General features: G+C 35.5%; 1 protein-coding gene across 1 annotated transcript in view; it reads right to left on the minus strand.

Moving 5' to 3' along the window:
• Positions 1-16,575, minus strand: part of NPEPPS (aminopeptidase puromycin sensitive) — a 65,794-nt gene that overhangs the window by 22,831 nt on the left and 26,388 nt on the right. The window contains exons 4-12 of the mRNA XM_045836871.1: positions 10,454-10,575; positions 8,203-8,310; positions 6,633-6,833; positions 6,077-6,173; positions 5,930-5,963; positions 4,979-5,093; positions 2,872-3,036; positions 1,394-1,498; positions 544-604 (exon numbers count right to left, since the gene is read on the minus strand). Of these exons, the coding sequence (XP_045692827.1) occupies positions 544-604; positions 1,394-1,498; positions 2,872-3,036; positions 4,979-5,093; positions 5,930-5,963; positions 6,077-6,173; positions 6,633-6,833; positions 8,203-8,310; positions 10,454-10,575 (1,008 nt within the window). The remainder of the gene's footprint in view (positions 1-543; positions 605-1,393; positions 1,499-2,871; positions 3,037-4,978; positions 5,094-5,929; positions 5,964-6,076; positions 6,174-6,632; positions 6,834-8,202; positions 8,311-10,453; positions 10,576-16,575) is intronic.

A 16,575-nucleotide genomic window follows, 5' to 3' on the forward strand; every position in this document is an offset into this window, starting at 1 on the left:
TCTGCCATTCTATTAGAAACTAGTGATATTACATTAATCTTGTTTTCTTTAAAACTATTACTGTTCACTAAAAAACTTAAAACTATGACTCTGGCTCTTTTTCATATCCAATCAACTCTTAAGCCTTAATCCATCCTTTTGACTATAATAGCAAATAAACTATAGCACACCATATGCTAAAAATTTTAAGACTTGACTTTATTGAAACTCTGCAGTTCCACGGTTACTTCTAAATATGGTTAATTTGCAGCTATTTTAATGGCCAATGATTAATTTGGGGCCATAAAACCAAAAAGAACAAGCTCTGGTAAGATAAACAGAACTGTCAGACTCTAGGTGGCGACACACGGAGCTAGGGAAAGCAGACCACGGCAGAATGACAAAAAGGATAATGGGCCCTGATTTAACAAATGGTGTCAAATAAGCCAACTTTATTTCTTGTCCATCACAAAGAAAGTTAAACAGTTAGAAAAAAAATTAAATGTCCCTCTGTCCACACAGTGCCAACCCCTTCCATTTCTATCTCATGCTATTAAAGATTACCTGTGGCAGCATTCTTCTGCTGGAACTTGGTTAAATACATGTTCATTCCTTTCTTAAAGTCCTGAGAAAACACAATTTTTTAAATCCAGAAGAGTCAGAATTTACAGTATATTTACATATTAATACTCAAATGTTACTTTACTGAAATTCCTCAGTATCAGAGTTACTAAAATACGTATGTCTACTGCCTTTAAGAGTGCATAGTGTGCCCTGCCTGGCGTAGCTCAGTGGATTGAGCTGGGCTTCAAACCAAAGCATCGGAGGTTTGATTCCCAGTCAAGGCACATGCCTGGGTTGCAGGCCACGGTCCCCAGCAACCGCACATTGATGTTTTTCTCTCTCTCTCTTTCTCCCTCCCTTCCCTCTCTAAAAATATAAATAAATAAAATCTTAAAAAAAATGCATACTGTGCCTTCTACTGTTACGTTTTATACCAGCCTTCCACTCACTCCCAAACATATCTGTACATCATTCATCTAAGAGATCACATATCAGTATTTAAAAAATAATAAAGATAAGCCCTGGCTGGCATAGCTCAGTGGATTGAGCGCAGGCTGCAAACCAAAGCGTCGCAGGTTTGATTCCCAGTCAGGGCACATGCCTGGGTTGCAGGCCATGACCCCCAGCAACCACACATTGATGTTTCTCTCTCTCTCTTTCTCCCTCCCTTCCCTCTCTAAAAATAAATAAATTTAAAAAATAATAAAGATAAGCCAGAGCACTGTAATATATTTTAGATTGTAGAAAAAAATTACTCAGGAACTTAATTTAAATAAAATCTGACAATTTTCCATGCAAAATGTTATTATTTTACTATAAAAGAATGGAAGACTTCAAACTGCTTCTTCACCTTATCCCCAATGTAGTCATGGAGCATTCGGATGACAGATGCGCCTTTGCTGTATGATATGGCATCAAATATCTCATCAACTTCCGAAGGGTGTCCCACACTGACCTGGAAGACAGTGTGATAAAAGGTTTTGAGAGGGAGCAGACATTCTGTAACACTGACTTACACAAAAAGCTTTCTCTCCTGACTGCTGTGGCTCATTGGGTCGGGCATCATCCCGAAAACCTAAAGGTCACTAATTCGATCATGCCTGGGCTTCGGGCCAGGCTCTGGGTTGGAGGGTGTGCAAGAGGCAACCAACCAATGTTTTTCTCACACACTGATGTTTCATTCCCTTTCTCCATCCCTTTCCTCTCTCTAAAAATAAATAAATAAGCCCTGGCTGGCAAGGCTCAGTGGATTGAGTGCCTGCCTCTGAAACAAAAGGTCCCTGGTTCAATTCCCAGTCAAGGTATGTGCCTGAATTGCAGAACAGGCCCCCCCCCCATTTGGGGGTGTGTAAGAGGCAATCAACTGATATATCTCTCGCACGCTGATGTTTCTCTTTCTCTCACCTGTCTCCTCTCACCTTTCTCCTCTCTCTAAAAAGTAAACTTCCCTGAAAAAATAAATAAAATCTTTAAAAATAAATAAATAAAATCTTTAAAAAACTTCCTAGGAAAGCCCTTCTAACTAGTAAGGTACTCTTCTGCCTTTAGTTCACTCATATGCATGACGATGATCCTTAAACAGAGTACAGTAACATTAATGAAGTGGAACATAGTAATCTCTTAGGGTCCAGCCTTGGCTCTGCTTTGCTGGGAGGCAAGTCACTACAGATCTGTTTGGTGGTGGTGGTGGTGGTGGTGGTGAGGGCGGGTGAGGAAGGCAGGGATGGGAAACATGTGCTTTCTTGCACTACTTGTAATGGCTTACAATTATATGGGACCTTGGCTAAATATGTCAAGGCAGACTACAAGTCTTCATTCTTTGGAGACAAAATTTATATATATAAACTAACTGAAATAACAATAAGCTACGTAGAGAGAATAAAAAATTCATTCTTTGGAGACAAAATTTATACATATAAACTAACTGAAATAACAATAAGCTACGTAGAGAGAATTAAAAAATATATATATATAAAAACAGACAGTGACAACAATAAGAGTAGGTTCAGAATTTTCTTTGAAGCAAACAATGGAATGATAATGTTCCCCTATGCATATTACCCAGCAGGTGTGGTTCTATTCAATAAAAATGTATTTAATTAATGTTATGGGTACACGGTACTTGCCTCTACAAAGATCAATTTTTTATACTGCCTACCTTAAGAAAAAAACATAATCAGACCAGTTTTGCTAGATTTTCAAGACTGGAAATATAAACCATAAAAACAAGTGCAATCACCCATACAATTTTCACGGTCCTAAGTACAATATCTCTATAACAAACTATTTCATTAAAAATGAGAGCAAATGGGGGACGTTATGGCTCACTTCAATAGGATGGCTGTTATCTAAGGCATCAAGCTCCTGCGCACGGGTATAATCAGCAGAAACAAACTGAGTCCAGATATCATACTCTGGGAAGCAGTGATCTACACACAGATATTCAATCCAGGATGCAAAGCCTTCGTTTAACCAAAGATGCGTCCACCATTCCTAAAAAAAAAAGAGAGAGAGAGAGAGAGAGAGAGAGAGAGAGAGAGAAACAGGTAAAAAAAAATGCTTGTCATTCCACTAATTTGAAAAATTCACATATCCCTTCCTTTATCACTCTAAAGCTTACAACTTGAACTAAAATTCAATTCAAAACAATTAGTAAATAACTCACATCTCTGAACAAAAGAGATGCATAAAAGAGATTCCAAGCAAGGCCAGTGATATTAGCATTATGCCCCAGGGACATTTCAAAACATAGTAAGTAACATTTTACTACCAAAGGGAGAAAAGGAGGAAGGAGGGGAGAGTGGTAGGGAAGCCCGTATATGGAAAAGGGGAAGAGAGTGTATAAATATAGGCTTTTCCCCCCTATGTTATTTCCTATATTGTCATATAAAATTTAGTTTAATAAAGATTTCTCTTAAAAAAACAAACAAACAAAAACCCAAAAGTTATAAAGCTACAAAGACCACGCGAGGAAAACTGGAAACTGTGTCTATAATGCCAGAGAGAAATCACAGATACCTGGAAGAGCAGTACTGCTAATATGAGGATTTGGTGAAATGAACAGAAGTGCCATGGCGGTAAGTAGTTCAGTAACAAATGGTATTTAAGAATTAATAGCGGAGTGGGCAAAAATGGTAATGGGTCACAGATAAAATCAACTTAAAAAAGAACAGCTTTTTACAAAAAGATTTCAAGCTAATTTTCATTAAAGCTGATTAAATCTCTTATAAAAAGAAAGCAATATATGAATCCCAAGATAAATGCTAAAGGACTAATGCAGTGGTAAAAAACAAAAAGGCATTTTAAAATTCTGAAAAGATAAAGAATTTCCAATATTCAGTGGTAAGTGGCTATCTGACCAAGTGCTTTGTGCACTAGGAACCTCCCTAAGAGAGCTGGTTCTAAGCCAGTTATTCTCCAACCTATCTCTAAGCCCTTGAATCTCAGTTAAATAAAATAAGTGGCATCTACTAACTAAAAAGCTATTTAAAAGCAATATAATAGTACATATATTTCCCTACTAAAAGTTATTACTGCTAATTTCAAAATAAAACAATAAAAAATAAAGTCCACTGACAGCTAAGCAAAAAAAAATTGTTTAGTAGCAACAAACTTGAGGCATTAGGTGGAAGAGAACATTTTTTTTACATATTTGAATACAGGTACTAGAATACTTAATTCCACATAAAATTATATTTCAAAAAAACTTTTCCACCCCTAAGTAAAATGTTCAACATCCAAAGCAAAAGGGAAGCATGTACATTCAAGGGCTGCCTTCCTTTACAAACTCTCTCAGACATGTCATAGTAGCTACACATCTTACTTTCTTGCTTATTTCTGTGACATATCGTCTCAACTACACCCAACCATGCCACATTAGTCAGGGCTTAAAGGATCAAAGGGACAACAGAAATTTTACAAAACTTTAAGGCACTTCTGCAGTTTCTTTGCTTTCATTTCTATCAAACTTCAATATAACATTTCAGGCAATGAAAAAAACTGACCCCTAAAAACATTTCAACCTAATCGAATATCAGTGTATTATTTGCCAGGCTACTTTTCAGCTAGTGAACTACATAATAAATAAGACTCAGGGAACTACAGTTGACCTGGAATCTCACTGCATGGAATCTCTTCACCTAAGAGGAAGCTCATTCTCTCACCCACATTAGTATCGTGACTTCCCCCACTAGCAGGCAAATTCTAGAACAGCTGAGGAAGTATTTTCTGTTGAGAAAAGACTGTCCCACATGCTCCTGATCAACACAGAGATTACGATAAACACTTTTCAATGTGGACCTTTTGAAATAAAGTTTTTCTATCGTTCACTTTTTTTTGGCACAATGTTCCAGGCAACCCTGAAAAACTATGTAGCCAAAATAGTGTGCAGCAGAATGGAGATAAATATATTTGAGCACTTAAAAATATTAAATACCATAGTAACAAGATTTCCAAACCATTGATGGGCGAGTTCATGTCCCACAACCAGAGCAACCCACTGGCGTGATGAAGAGCAGGAGTTTTTTGAATCAATAAGCAATGCAGTCTCCCTGTGTTAAAAAAGAATTAAACAATAAAAGTATTGCAATAAAAGCATGTACAAGTGGGGGGGGGTAGATTCAAACAGTAAATAAGATGCTCAGGTTAGGCTTTAGAGATGTCATTTCCTTAGAATACGCAGGATCAAAAAAGTTCCAGAAGATTCAAGACTATGTCAGCAGGATGCATACAACAGAAGATAAAGTTGTGACCCAAGTGTAATTATCAGTTTGTTGATAGGGCAGCTGCCTGGAATTTTAGAACTCTGACTGAGGGACTTAGGGATTATTGTGCTAGATAGAGAAGACAGTTCTTCCATTAAAAGAACAGGAGTGCCACGCTGGGGGAAGACGCATTCCACAGTCCCAAAAAGAACACTGAGCAGGTTGTCTAAAACTTAGCTCATCGCAGAAGGCAACGAAAGTAGAAGGCAAAAACTTGTTTACGGACCCTGCTTCAAAAATTATACAACCCACATGTTTATATTGTGGTGACAGACATGTAAAAACTTGGCTAGAAAATATTAAATCAGGGAAGGTTCTTCACACTGGGTAAGTAACTATGTAACTACTGGGAGGAAGAGAAGGCACCAAAATGAGAAACTGAGCCAAAAATATATCTAAAAATGTAACTAATGCCAGATGCTCACTTTAAAGTCTTACACTCTTAGATTGTATAGCACCAGAGGGTGTTCATCTGCATTCTTAAAATATGCGCTGCAGTGAGAGGAGGTAGGGAAATTTATGGTAGATCATAAAGCAGAAGATACTCAACTGTGATTAGGAGTGAAGCTCTTATGAAATCAGTGATTGAAAAGATAAGGCAGGGTAATGCATCATGAACATACCTATAAGTAACAAGGCCCCAGTTCTCCATGGCACCTTCATAAAATAAATATAAACATTTATTGATATATATACACACTTCTTCCTCAAAAATCACAAAATTCAAAAAAAGTTATTACAATTCAGCAATAAAATGAAATTTACTTTACCAGCTGCAAAGTCTGCAATAGCAATGAGATCAATTTTAGGTAGAGGATAAGGAACATTGAAGTAGTCCTTATAAAAAGGCAGGGTTTTAGCAGCAACCTATAAAAGTATAAACAAAAGAACCATCTGATAAGTATTTTATTGTAATTCATATAGAAATCCACAAAGGAATCCCGTTGCAAGCCAAAGTATCTCAAGTTACTAGAAACCAATCCCGGGGAGCCCTACCTCCAAAAGACTGCCTTAGTCCCAAACTTTGTATATGTTGGCCAAACTTTAATCTAGTTATACCTCAGTATGAAAAATACAATTACATATTTTCCCACTCACTCTCTGGGTAAATAAATTCCACTCTCATATTTTCTTAATCATTATTTCATAAAATGTTAGTGCAACACCAAGGCTGGTGGTTCCCAAATTCTATTACAAATAAAACCAAAGTAGCACAACAAATTTCAGATTAAATTTTAAGTAATTGTACTAATAATTGATCAGAAATGTAAATTCCCCAACCTGGATTTATGGACTGTTGGAACAATCCTCTTCAAGTACATTTACCTCTAACGCAAATTTTCCTTGCTCTGCTTTGCCAACAGGGGTGTAAACACGGACACACACACCATCTTTTGACCTTGTTTCTACAAAGTCATATTCACCCACAACAAATGCCACCAGATACGTAGACATGACAGGTGTGCGGGCAAACTTCACTTCCACTACATTTTCATCATCAGGGTATGGTTTCCGATCAATTACATTCTTAAAAAAAAAGGAAAAATTTAAACAGATTTACAATAAATACAGAGCAAACACTAGCCCAAAACTGTAGGCTTTGCTGCCTCTCCTTCCCGCTTTCCAGAACTTATCTATCCCAATTCATCCAGTGTTTTTATGTTGTCAAGATCTTTCCTATTAAGAAGGAAAGTGATTTGATCACCCGTTCACACTAAGAAGTTCAGGACTAAGGTGTTAAAACTACCAAAGATTTGTGAATAAAAAAAAAATAACTTTTCTGGAACACCTACTATATGCCAGGCACTGGGATATTTTAAGACAGACCTCAATACTTTTAAGTGAAATAAAGATAGGAGACAATAATTACGAATAAAAAGAAAATGCAATTGTGGAAACTACATTTTAAAGGGTACAAATTTCTAGATTCGGAGAATTCTCTGCACCAAGACTGGCTCCAAACAAATTTGTGAGGAAGCCTCGACTTCCCCTTTTTGGCATTCCTGACTGCCTTTGGTGTTCTCCGTCTTCTTCCTATTCAGGCTGGCTCTCAGTAGCCACAGGATCTCTCTATTCTTTCTTCCAAGAAGACTTATTTAAGAACAGACCTGATGAAACTCATACTAAAATGTAAATGAATATTTTAGTTATAGATATTAGCCTCCTCTCTAAGAATATCTGAGAAAAGAATGGCATTTTATCTATGGAATTTTTTTCCCCATTAAAGGAGGCAAAAGCCAGTTGTTTTCAGGTGCTGCAGGCTTTTTCCAAGTTCCCCAGATTCACATTATAAGCTACGGGCTACACTGTGTCTTAAAGCAGTCCCAGACAATCCACTTCAGGTGGTGCATGCTCGCTCTATTTACAAATGGGATCAATGACATCAGTGAAGGGAGCACATTTCAAAAATGCAATTAGCCAAAAATCTAGATATACTTCATTATGTGACTGTATCTTTTAGTATTTAATAAGAATATCAGATTTGGGGGTGGTAAACACAATACAATATACAGATGATCGATTACAGAACTGTACACCTGAAACCAGTATAATTTTATAAACCAATGTCACCCCAATAGATAAATAAAGAGGAAGTCAATATTTTCTTTCAGGTAATATTTATTAAATGCAACACTTATTTAGGTTTCTAAATTAAAAGAAGTAGATAATCTTGTTGATAAAGTTTACAAGGAATTTCTCCCATGATGTGGGAAACTCTCTAAATAAGGCAATCAAGAAAAAGAAGGCATACTGGAAATAAAGAAAACTAACATTTGGGTTCCTATTATGTATCAAGCACTATATTAGGAGGTTTCATGCTATTCCATCTAACCGGTAAACTAAATATGCTAAAAGCTTACTAAAAATTTCAACATACTTACAAACACATACATACCATGTTTGATAAAGCTACTCTGTCTTTAGGAACAACCAACGAGATATCAAAAGTGGCTTTGATGGCAGGCTCGTCCCAGCAAGGAAAAGCCCTCCGAGCATCAGTAGCCTCAAAAAAATAAAATAAATTAATAAGTAAATCACTGAATTAATTTAACAGACTATTTCACAAAGTAACTGTCATCTCTCTGGCTTAATTTCTATCATTCATTCACTCATTCGATATTTACTTTCTACTCAGTGCCAGGCTACAAGCTAGGCACTGACTACAAAGAAACACAAGGCTTACTATCATTGCCACATAATAAGGAACTAGGTTTGCTATAGATTTACAATTTACAGCAATGATTTCAATCGGTGTGTCACAAGAATTTTTAAAACATGCAGTAAGTCCTGGCTGGTGTGGCTCAGTGGATTGAGCACCAGCCTGCAGAGTGAAAGGTTATTGGTTCAATTCTTAGTGAGGGCACATGCCTGGGTTGCAGGCCAGATCCCTGGACAATATTCTTATTTTTTAAATTATTTTAAAAAAGATTTTATTTATTTATTTTTAGTGAGAGAGGAATAGAAAAAGAAAGAGAGGAGAGAAATATTAATGTGTGTTTGCCTCCCATGCGCCACCTCCCCACCCAAAACTCTCCAATGGGGACCTGGCCTGCAACCCAAGCATGTGCCCTAACTGGGAATTGAACCAGTGACCCTTTGGTTTGCAGGCCAGTGCTCAGTCCACTGAGCTACACAAGCCAGAGCCACAGTTGATATTTTTATCACACATCAATGTTTCTCTCTCTCTGTCTCCCTCCTTTCCCCTCTCTCTAAAAAATAAATAAATAAACTCTTTAAAAAAATGCAATACCTGACTATTTGGTCAGGGTCACTGACATATTTTCCCTTATACTGTTAAATTAAAAAATGGCAACAGCAACACAATAGCCATACATTGTGAATGAATCAAAATCAGACTGGCAAAAAAGAACATTTTTTGGTATGCTGCAGAATTTTAGTAATTAGTTTATGTGCGCCATGAGATGAAAAAGGTTGAAAATCACTGATTTATAGCATTAATTTATAATTATATATATATATTTTACCATTTAATTAAATCTTTTTTTATTGGTGTTCTAAAACATTTAAAAATTTAATGCACATAGCTTCATCAATAATGTTAACAACACAGAGCATAGGAAGATCAATAGTACATTGTAAGAAGTCAGAACTGGGAAAATATGATAGGTTGCCTCTCTTGCTTTTATTTCAAAACTAAAAATATTTTCAGAATCTTTGATGTACTTTGTTCTTTATCTGGAATGGTAGCAACAGGAATAAAGGCAGATGCTCTATCAATTCTAAGCAGGTCATTGTTTAATGGTATTTGTACGTACTACACATAAAACTGTCACCACTTGACCTACTTAAGGAGACTCATTCTTTCTTTAAAAATAAAAACAGAGTTGTTAAAGCATAATAAAATTTAGTGGTTCAGTTACAAAAGGAAGAAATTAAATAAAGCAGAACAAAATAGAGAAAACAGAACTAATGACAAGATTCTGTGTTATGAAAAGAAGAAACAATATACAGAGGCAGAGGAAGCACACACTTCTGAAAGAAGGGCTTCTCAGAGGAAGAATGTTAGATGGCTTACTGCACTCGCAAAAAGTTAAATTATACATTCTATCAATAAATAATACATTTGAAAAGTAAGTACAGTATGAGAAAAGAATTAGGAGCAGTGGTAGTACAGAAATGAATTTATACTAGAGGAAATGAAATGAATGACATGAGTAACGAGATTTAAAGGTTTCTAAAATATTCAAAGTACAAAGTGATAGAAGCAATCGAAGGCACATTTGAGGGACAGACACTGAAGCTACATCTATTGTTAAGTGCTGTTCCTGAAGATGAGCTCTGAATACACACACACACACACGTAATACATTTTCAATACCTGAATTGCTTTTATACTATGTACTGTTCTTAATTAAAATTATCCTCTTAGTATTTAACACCTGTGGCTTTTCCTACTAAATAAGTAGTAATGCTATTATACATATAATATAAAATCGTTCCCTAACCCACACTCCTAATTCCCTCCCTCCCATAATGAAGACAATTGGCTGAATATAAAATAAAAATCTAAAACCATGAATATAATTATGGTCAAAGGCACCTAGCCTCAAACAGTGCCACAAATAAGAGACCTTTGTCAGGGTATCTAATTTAAGATGGTAACACTTCAGAAGAGAATACCGTACCTCGAACTGTGTGACAGCAGCATAGCGCACCTCTCCGGAAGGGGTAGTATATTTACTTCTATAGAAACCTTTCATTTTGTCATTCAGCTCTCCAACAAAATCTATCTTTAAGGTTCCAGTACCTGTGATTGAAGACAAATAAAAACCACTTTTAGGGAAATGTTAATAAGTACAAGTTATCAAAAATATATCCTTAAGACACTAATTTGGCTGGTATTTATAGTGTTTAAATCAATTCTTCCTTTCTCAAATATTCCTCTTGGCAATGGAGAGAATACAGTGTTTTATTATAGTACACGTCAGATTAATCTTTTTTCCCCTAATTTTATTTTAATCATTGTTCAAGTACAGTTTTCTGTCCATTACTCCCATTCCAGCCCACCCCTCAAGACTAATCTTAAAGTAAACCCTAAAGTCATGTTTAGGGTGGGTAACTGCTTAGACAGTTCTTTAATGTTATTAACTTTGTCTCAAATTACCAGTACGTAAAGATAAAAACAGGAATGAACATTTATTATTAAATGTACAACATGCTATTATGCTTTAAAAGCATTTGTAAACTTGGAAGTAGGTATTGTCTCCATATTTACAGATGAGGAAACTGAGGCTGAAAAGTTAAATAACTTGTCCAAGGTCACACAGTTAAGTAGCAAGAATGAGGTAAAAATTTAGGCCTATTTAATCCAAAATTCATGCTCCCTGCCAGTTTTACCATGTAAATTTGTCCTTTTAGACAATTTCATGCCAATACCTCTGTCATTAAGATGAGACCCTATCTGTTCAATCCAAATGGAACACTGATTCCATACTTTTGTAAGGAACTATAGGGAATACCAATGATTTTATCATCAAAACAGCATTAAAAAATCTCTTATAGTCATTTCAATCATTTGAAATGTGATATTAAAGAAATACATTTTAATCAATAATTATTAAGTATGAATAAAAATGAGTGTTTAACCTGAATATATATTCTATTGTTGTACAAGAGCAAAATCAATTCAGACAAAATGGAACTTTCTTCTGAGCATATATAGTACTTTCTTTCGTAACAGAAAAAAAATCATCTAGTAGTGATCTACTAGATTCAGATGAACGACAAAACAATAATCCCATCCTACATTTTATAAATCAAGTCACAAAAACCCCAGAAAAATGTGTCTTTGTAAATGATCCTTTGAAGTGCCTGCATGTAACAGGATCTAGAGTGTGGGTGTGGAACGAGTCAGAGACGCAGGACTGCGGAGTCACTAGCCAACCGAACCCACAGTGCTGTAACTATTAGTTGTGGAATGCAGTGGAACGACACTGACGTATGCTCCCGATGTTCACAAAGTCAAATCTTCACGTTCTAAAACTGAATTTGCTTTTCGGAAAGGCCCCAAAGTCACAGAATCCAAGTCTACAGAGTAAGTGAATGACAAACTGCAAAACATTTCTAGACAAAACACTAAGTGTGTCTATGAAGTGAAACTGATGCTTTTCTTACGTGCCACAAATAGGTTCTGAAAGTAATTTCAAGAGAAAATTTCAGACTTTTGCACCAAAGTCATAACTAAAGAAGTGCTACATTCTTAAAATAATCATGCTGGAAAAACAAAACTCAATTGAAGCTCAACTGAATGGACATTATATTCGAAAACTCAGACATTCTGTCTGAAGGGGACAATGAACACTTTTTTCTTTTAAAGAGAATGATAGATTACTGAACAGTAAATATGAACAAAGTAAAAATCTGAAAGAATTCTAAAGCAGCTGATGGTAAAGCTTTCACTGTAAAGAACACAACATTTCTCTTTTCTTTAAGGAATTCATTGATTTTTTTAAAGCAGATAAAATCACATTTACAAGAAATATCTAATAGGTTATAAAAACCCACTTTCTCTTATGTTACAATTCCCTAAGTAGAATTGGTAAGTCTGTTTTCACTAAGTCAAGTGTTAAGGTGTCTGTTATATAACTCATATTCCACAGTAAATCTACTTTCGACTTTTCCTATTTGGAATAAAACTCATAACTAAATAAGAAAGGCTGCTTACACTTTTACTCGGTTTTAAATCTCCAAGGCCATCAAACCATAACAAGATATTGACAGTGACCACTTCCAAAAGTGGCATACTAAACAAAATACAAAGTATTGGGAAGGGTTATTACCTGAAATTCAAACAAAACACAAGTTAAAATTTTTTTAAAAATCATGAATAAATTTAGTGTCACATTGTACAATACTAATTACAAAGTATTTACTATTAATATAGTAGAATTTTAGGGCAAGAACAAAAGAAAAAAGGACTCCTCAATTTCACTTATCAAATTTATACCCCATTGAAAAACTGATTGCCAGGTCATCTGCTTTTATACCTATTTATACATTTAATTTACAATGCTTCCTCAAATTATATACAATGTATCAATATTCAGTATTTATCTGCTTGGGATGGTAACCTTTTAAAAACATACAATGAGCTCATTTATAAATTAAACAACTGAAAAACTGGGACTTCCACCAAAAAATTTTGTTTAGCATTTACGAGAGTATAATTGTTATAAAAGCCGAGGTAGATATTGAAATATTTTCTAAAAAATTTAATGAGTTACTAAATGTTATAAAATCAAAGACAGACTATTCAAACAGGGAGTAAAGGTCTTTGCCTTGTGTCACCGCTCCTTACGATCCTCTTTTTCACTCTTCAAAATGTTAATATCTTTTAGTGTTTCTCCACAGAAATGCCCCTCTAGTGGGTCCTTAACCACTGATTCCGAGGTTGTTAGGTCTTACAAAGATTACAGTAACTTAACTACTATCCTACAATGGTGCAATTTCAGAAAAGATCTTTTACTTAGCGATATCAGAGTTGACATGGCTATTAAGTTTGATGAGGCTAAACATAAAGGTTACTAATGTCCTCATAATATATACCCAATATTTACTCCATTACCAGAAAATAGATTGTACAACCTGTACAATTTTGAGAAAGTAAGGACTTCATTCTTAAAGCAAAGAATGACTGGGTAACTCTGCCTGAAAGAATCTTGGGAAAATGTGAAAGCTAATGATTTTTAAACAGATATTTATAGATATTCATAATTCACTATAGGAACATCTACAAATAAGATACTTTTAAAATTCTAACTTATACAGTTACTTATTTATATTGTTATATTAGCTAAAAATCTCCAAAACTCTGTCAAATTATAGTATACTAAAGGTCACAACTTTTCCTGACTTGTTCCTGGAATATTATGTGTGGCATGCTAACTTCTGTGTTTTTAAACAGTATGTACACAAATGCTTATAAAAGCATGCTATAGCTTTGAAAGGATATAGAGGAAACTGACTGCATCTGAGGAGTGGAGCTGAGAGATGAAGACAGGGATATCAGGGCAAACAAATTTTCACTACACAGCATTTGAATCTCAAACCATGTCCATGTATTACATAGTGCTTGAGTTTAAATCCAGGCTCTGCCGTTTACTAGCTGTGGACCTTGGGCAAGTTATTTAAGTTATTTAAACCATTTCTGTGCCTTAGTTTCTTTATCTATCAAATGGACTGAATAGATACATCTCAAAAAGGATTTAAATAAATTAGGATTTGTGACGCACATCTGCCAGTACCTAGCACAGATTAAGCATGCAATAGATACATGCGTACATTATACACACACACATATATACACATGCACATACCACACACACACATCATCAGGGAGTTTCTGTCTATTCTTACCCAGTCAATTCTAATAAATACATTCTGGCTTCTTTTGATAAATACAGCAGCTTCAACTTCTTTGATTTAATAAATGGTGCTGTCATATTTCCTAATGTTGAACTGAATCTATGGTATCTTTTCTTTTTAAATACATCTCAGGTTTAGGTATCTTCTTGGACTATTGAAAACCCAGTTTTTAAATATTGTTGCTTCTCTCTTCATTTTTTATTTCATTAATTTCTGCTTTGAAATCTTTCTTTCTTCTACTTTCTTGAAGTTACCTGTTCTTTATGTCTAACTTTGATCTTGATGCTTAGCTAATTAATTTTTAGTCATTCTTAGCTAAGTATCCACTCTGAGTAATGTTTTACCTCCATCCCACATGTTTTGGTATGTGATAATTTCATTACTCAGTTCTAAAAATTTTCTAATTTCCATAACAAGTCTTCTTTGACTAATTTTCAGAGATTTAATTTTTCCAAATATGAGAAGCAATTTTGTTTCTCTTTTGTTACTGACTTTAATCTTTTCACAATGTGAACACAGAATGTAGTATATAATGATACAGATTTAAAATTTCTAAAGATTTTATTTTGTATCTATCAAGGTAATAGTTCATAGCTTATAACTCATAATACTACAGGCTTACATATATAACCAGCAGGCTCCTGCCTAATAGTACCCTACTCCTCACAACACTGCCCAGAGTAGCAACTCTGATTTCTAAGTATCTTGTTTATACAGCTATTTCTTCATTGTTCAATTTTTTTTAAAGACAGCTTAAAAGAAAGATTTTATTTATTTATTTTTAGAGAGAGGGGAAAGGAGGGAGAGAAACATCAATGTGTGGTTGCCTCTTGCATACCACTCACCAGGGACCTGGCCTGCAATCCAGGATTGTGCCCTGACTGGGAATCGACCCAGCAACTCTTTGGTTTGCAGGCCGGCACTCAATCCCCTGAGCCACACCAGCTGGGGCTTCATTGTTCAATTTTATACATTACTTTCTTCTTACTATTGAAAGTGAAGTTTTTGGTTAAATTACATCTCCCACTCCTACATCTTTTTTTTTTTTAAAGGAAGTCTTTTATTTTTTTAAAGGTTTTATTTATTTATTTTTTTTAGAGAGAGGGGAAGGGAGGGACAAGAGGGAGAGAAACATCAGTGTGTGATTGACTCTCACATGGCCCCCACTGTGGACCTGGCCCACAAACTAGGCATGTGCCCTAACTGGGAATTGAACCAGCGACCCTTTGGTTTGCAACCCGCGCTCAATGCACTGAGCTACACCAGCCAGGGCTCCCACATCTCTTAAAAAGAATTAAATATTTTCTGCCCTTACAAATCTGAAAATATATGTATTGTACCCTCTTAAATTCAGTTCGGATAAGCATGGAATTCTAGGTTGAAAACCACATTCTCCTAATTTTGGAGGAATGGCTTCATTAGAGTCTAGTTTCCATTGTTCCTGATGGTAGTAAGTCTACTGCCATTTCGAAACCCAAACACTGAAGGTAATCTGCTAGCCTTCCCTTATTCCTCCCAAGCCCTTCACATGGGGTAGAAACTGTTTGAGAGCCTTACTTTACCCCTGAAAGTTCTAAAATTTGCTCTGGTGTACAACTTTTTACATTTATTGGGTTAGTCCATCTCAATGTTATATCTTTTCAGACTGAAGTTTCCTGTCCTATCAGTTCAAAGAAATTTCTTGTTTTGTGTCTTTAATAATTTCCTCTTCCCATTCTCTGTCCTCTCTTTTTCAGTTGTTGGATCTGCTAGACTGGTCCTCAAATCTCCCTCCTTTTTTGAAGATTTCCCTATTTCATCTTCCAAAACTTCTACTGGATTCTTTATTTCTATTATATTGTAATTTTCAAAAGACTTCTTGCTCTTATTCTTTCTGTTTGAATGTATTTGTGCCCTTTCCTTGTTTAATGAATATAACATTAACAATATCTAAGGATATTAATTCACTTGGTTTTTCTGAAAATTTCATTTGTTTTTGCTTCTCCCAAGTTCCTATACTTCTATTATACTTATGATTTTGCTTTTTGTTCTATCTTTCATACTAGAAGTTTCATCAAATGTCTGGTAATTATTGCCCCAGTGACGTTAGACTTGGACATGCTACTTGCTTTGGTGAAGAAAATGTGAATGAGCCCCGGCTGGTGCGGCTCAGTGGACTGAGTGCCGGCCTGGGAACCAAAGGGTCACTGGTTTGATTCCCAGTCAGGGCACATGCCTGGGTTTTGGTTCAGGTCCGTGGTGGTGGGCACGCCAGAGGCAACCACACACTGATGTTTCTTTCTCTCTTGTTTTCCCTCCCTTCTCCTCTTTAAAAATAAATAAAATCTTAAAAAAAAAAAAAAGAAAATGTGAATGGACATCGTGTACACCATCCATGTGGAGC

This window comes from Phyllostomus hastatus, unplaced genomic scaffold, assembly GCF_019186645.2.
Source record: "Phyllostomus hastatus isolate PE091 unplaced genomic scaffold, TTU_PhHast_1.1 phas_contig_210, whole genome shotgun sequence".
Classification (NCBI taxonomy): Eukaryota; Metazoa; Chordata; class Mammalia; order Chiroptera; family Phyllostomidae; genus Phyllostomus; species Phyllostomus hastatus.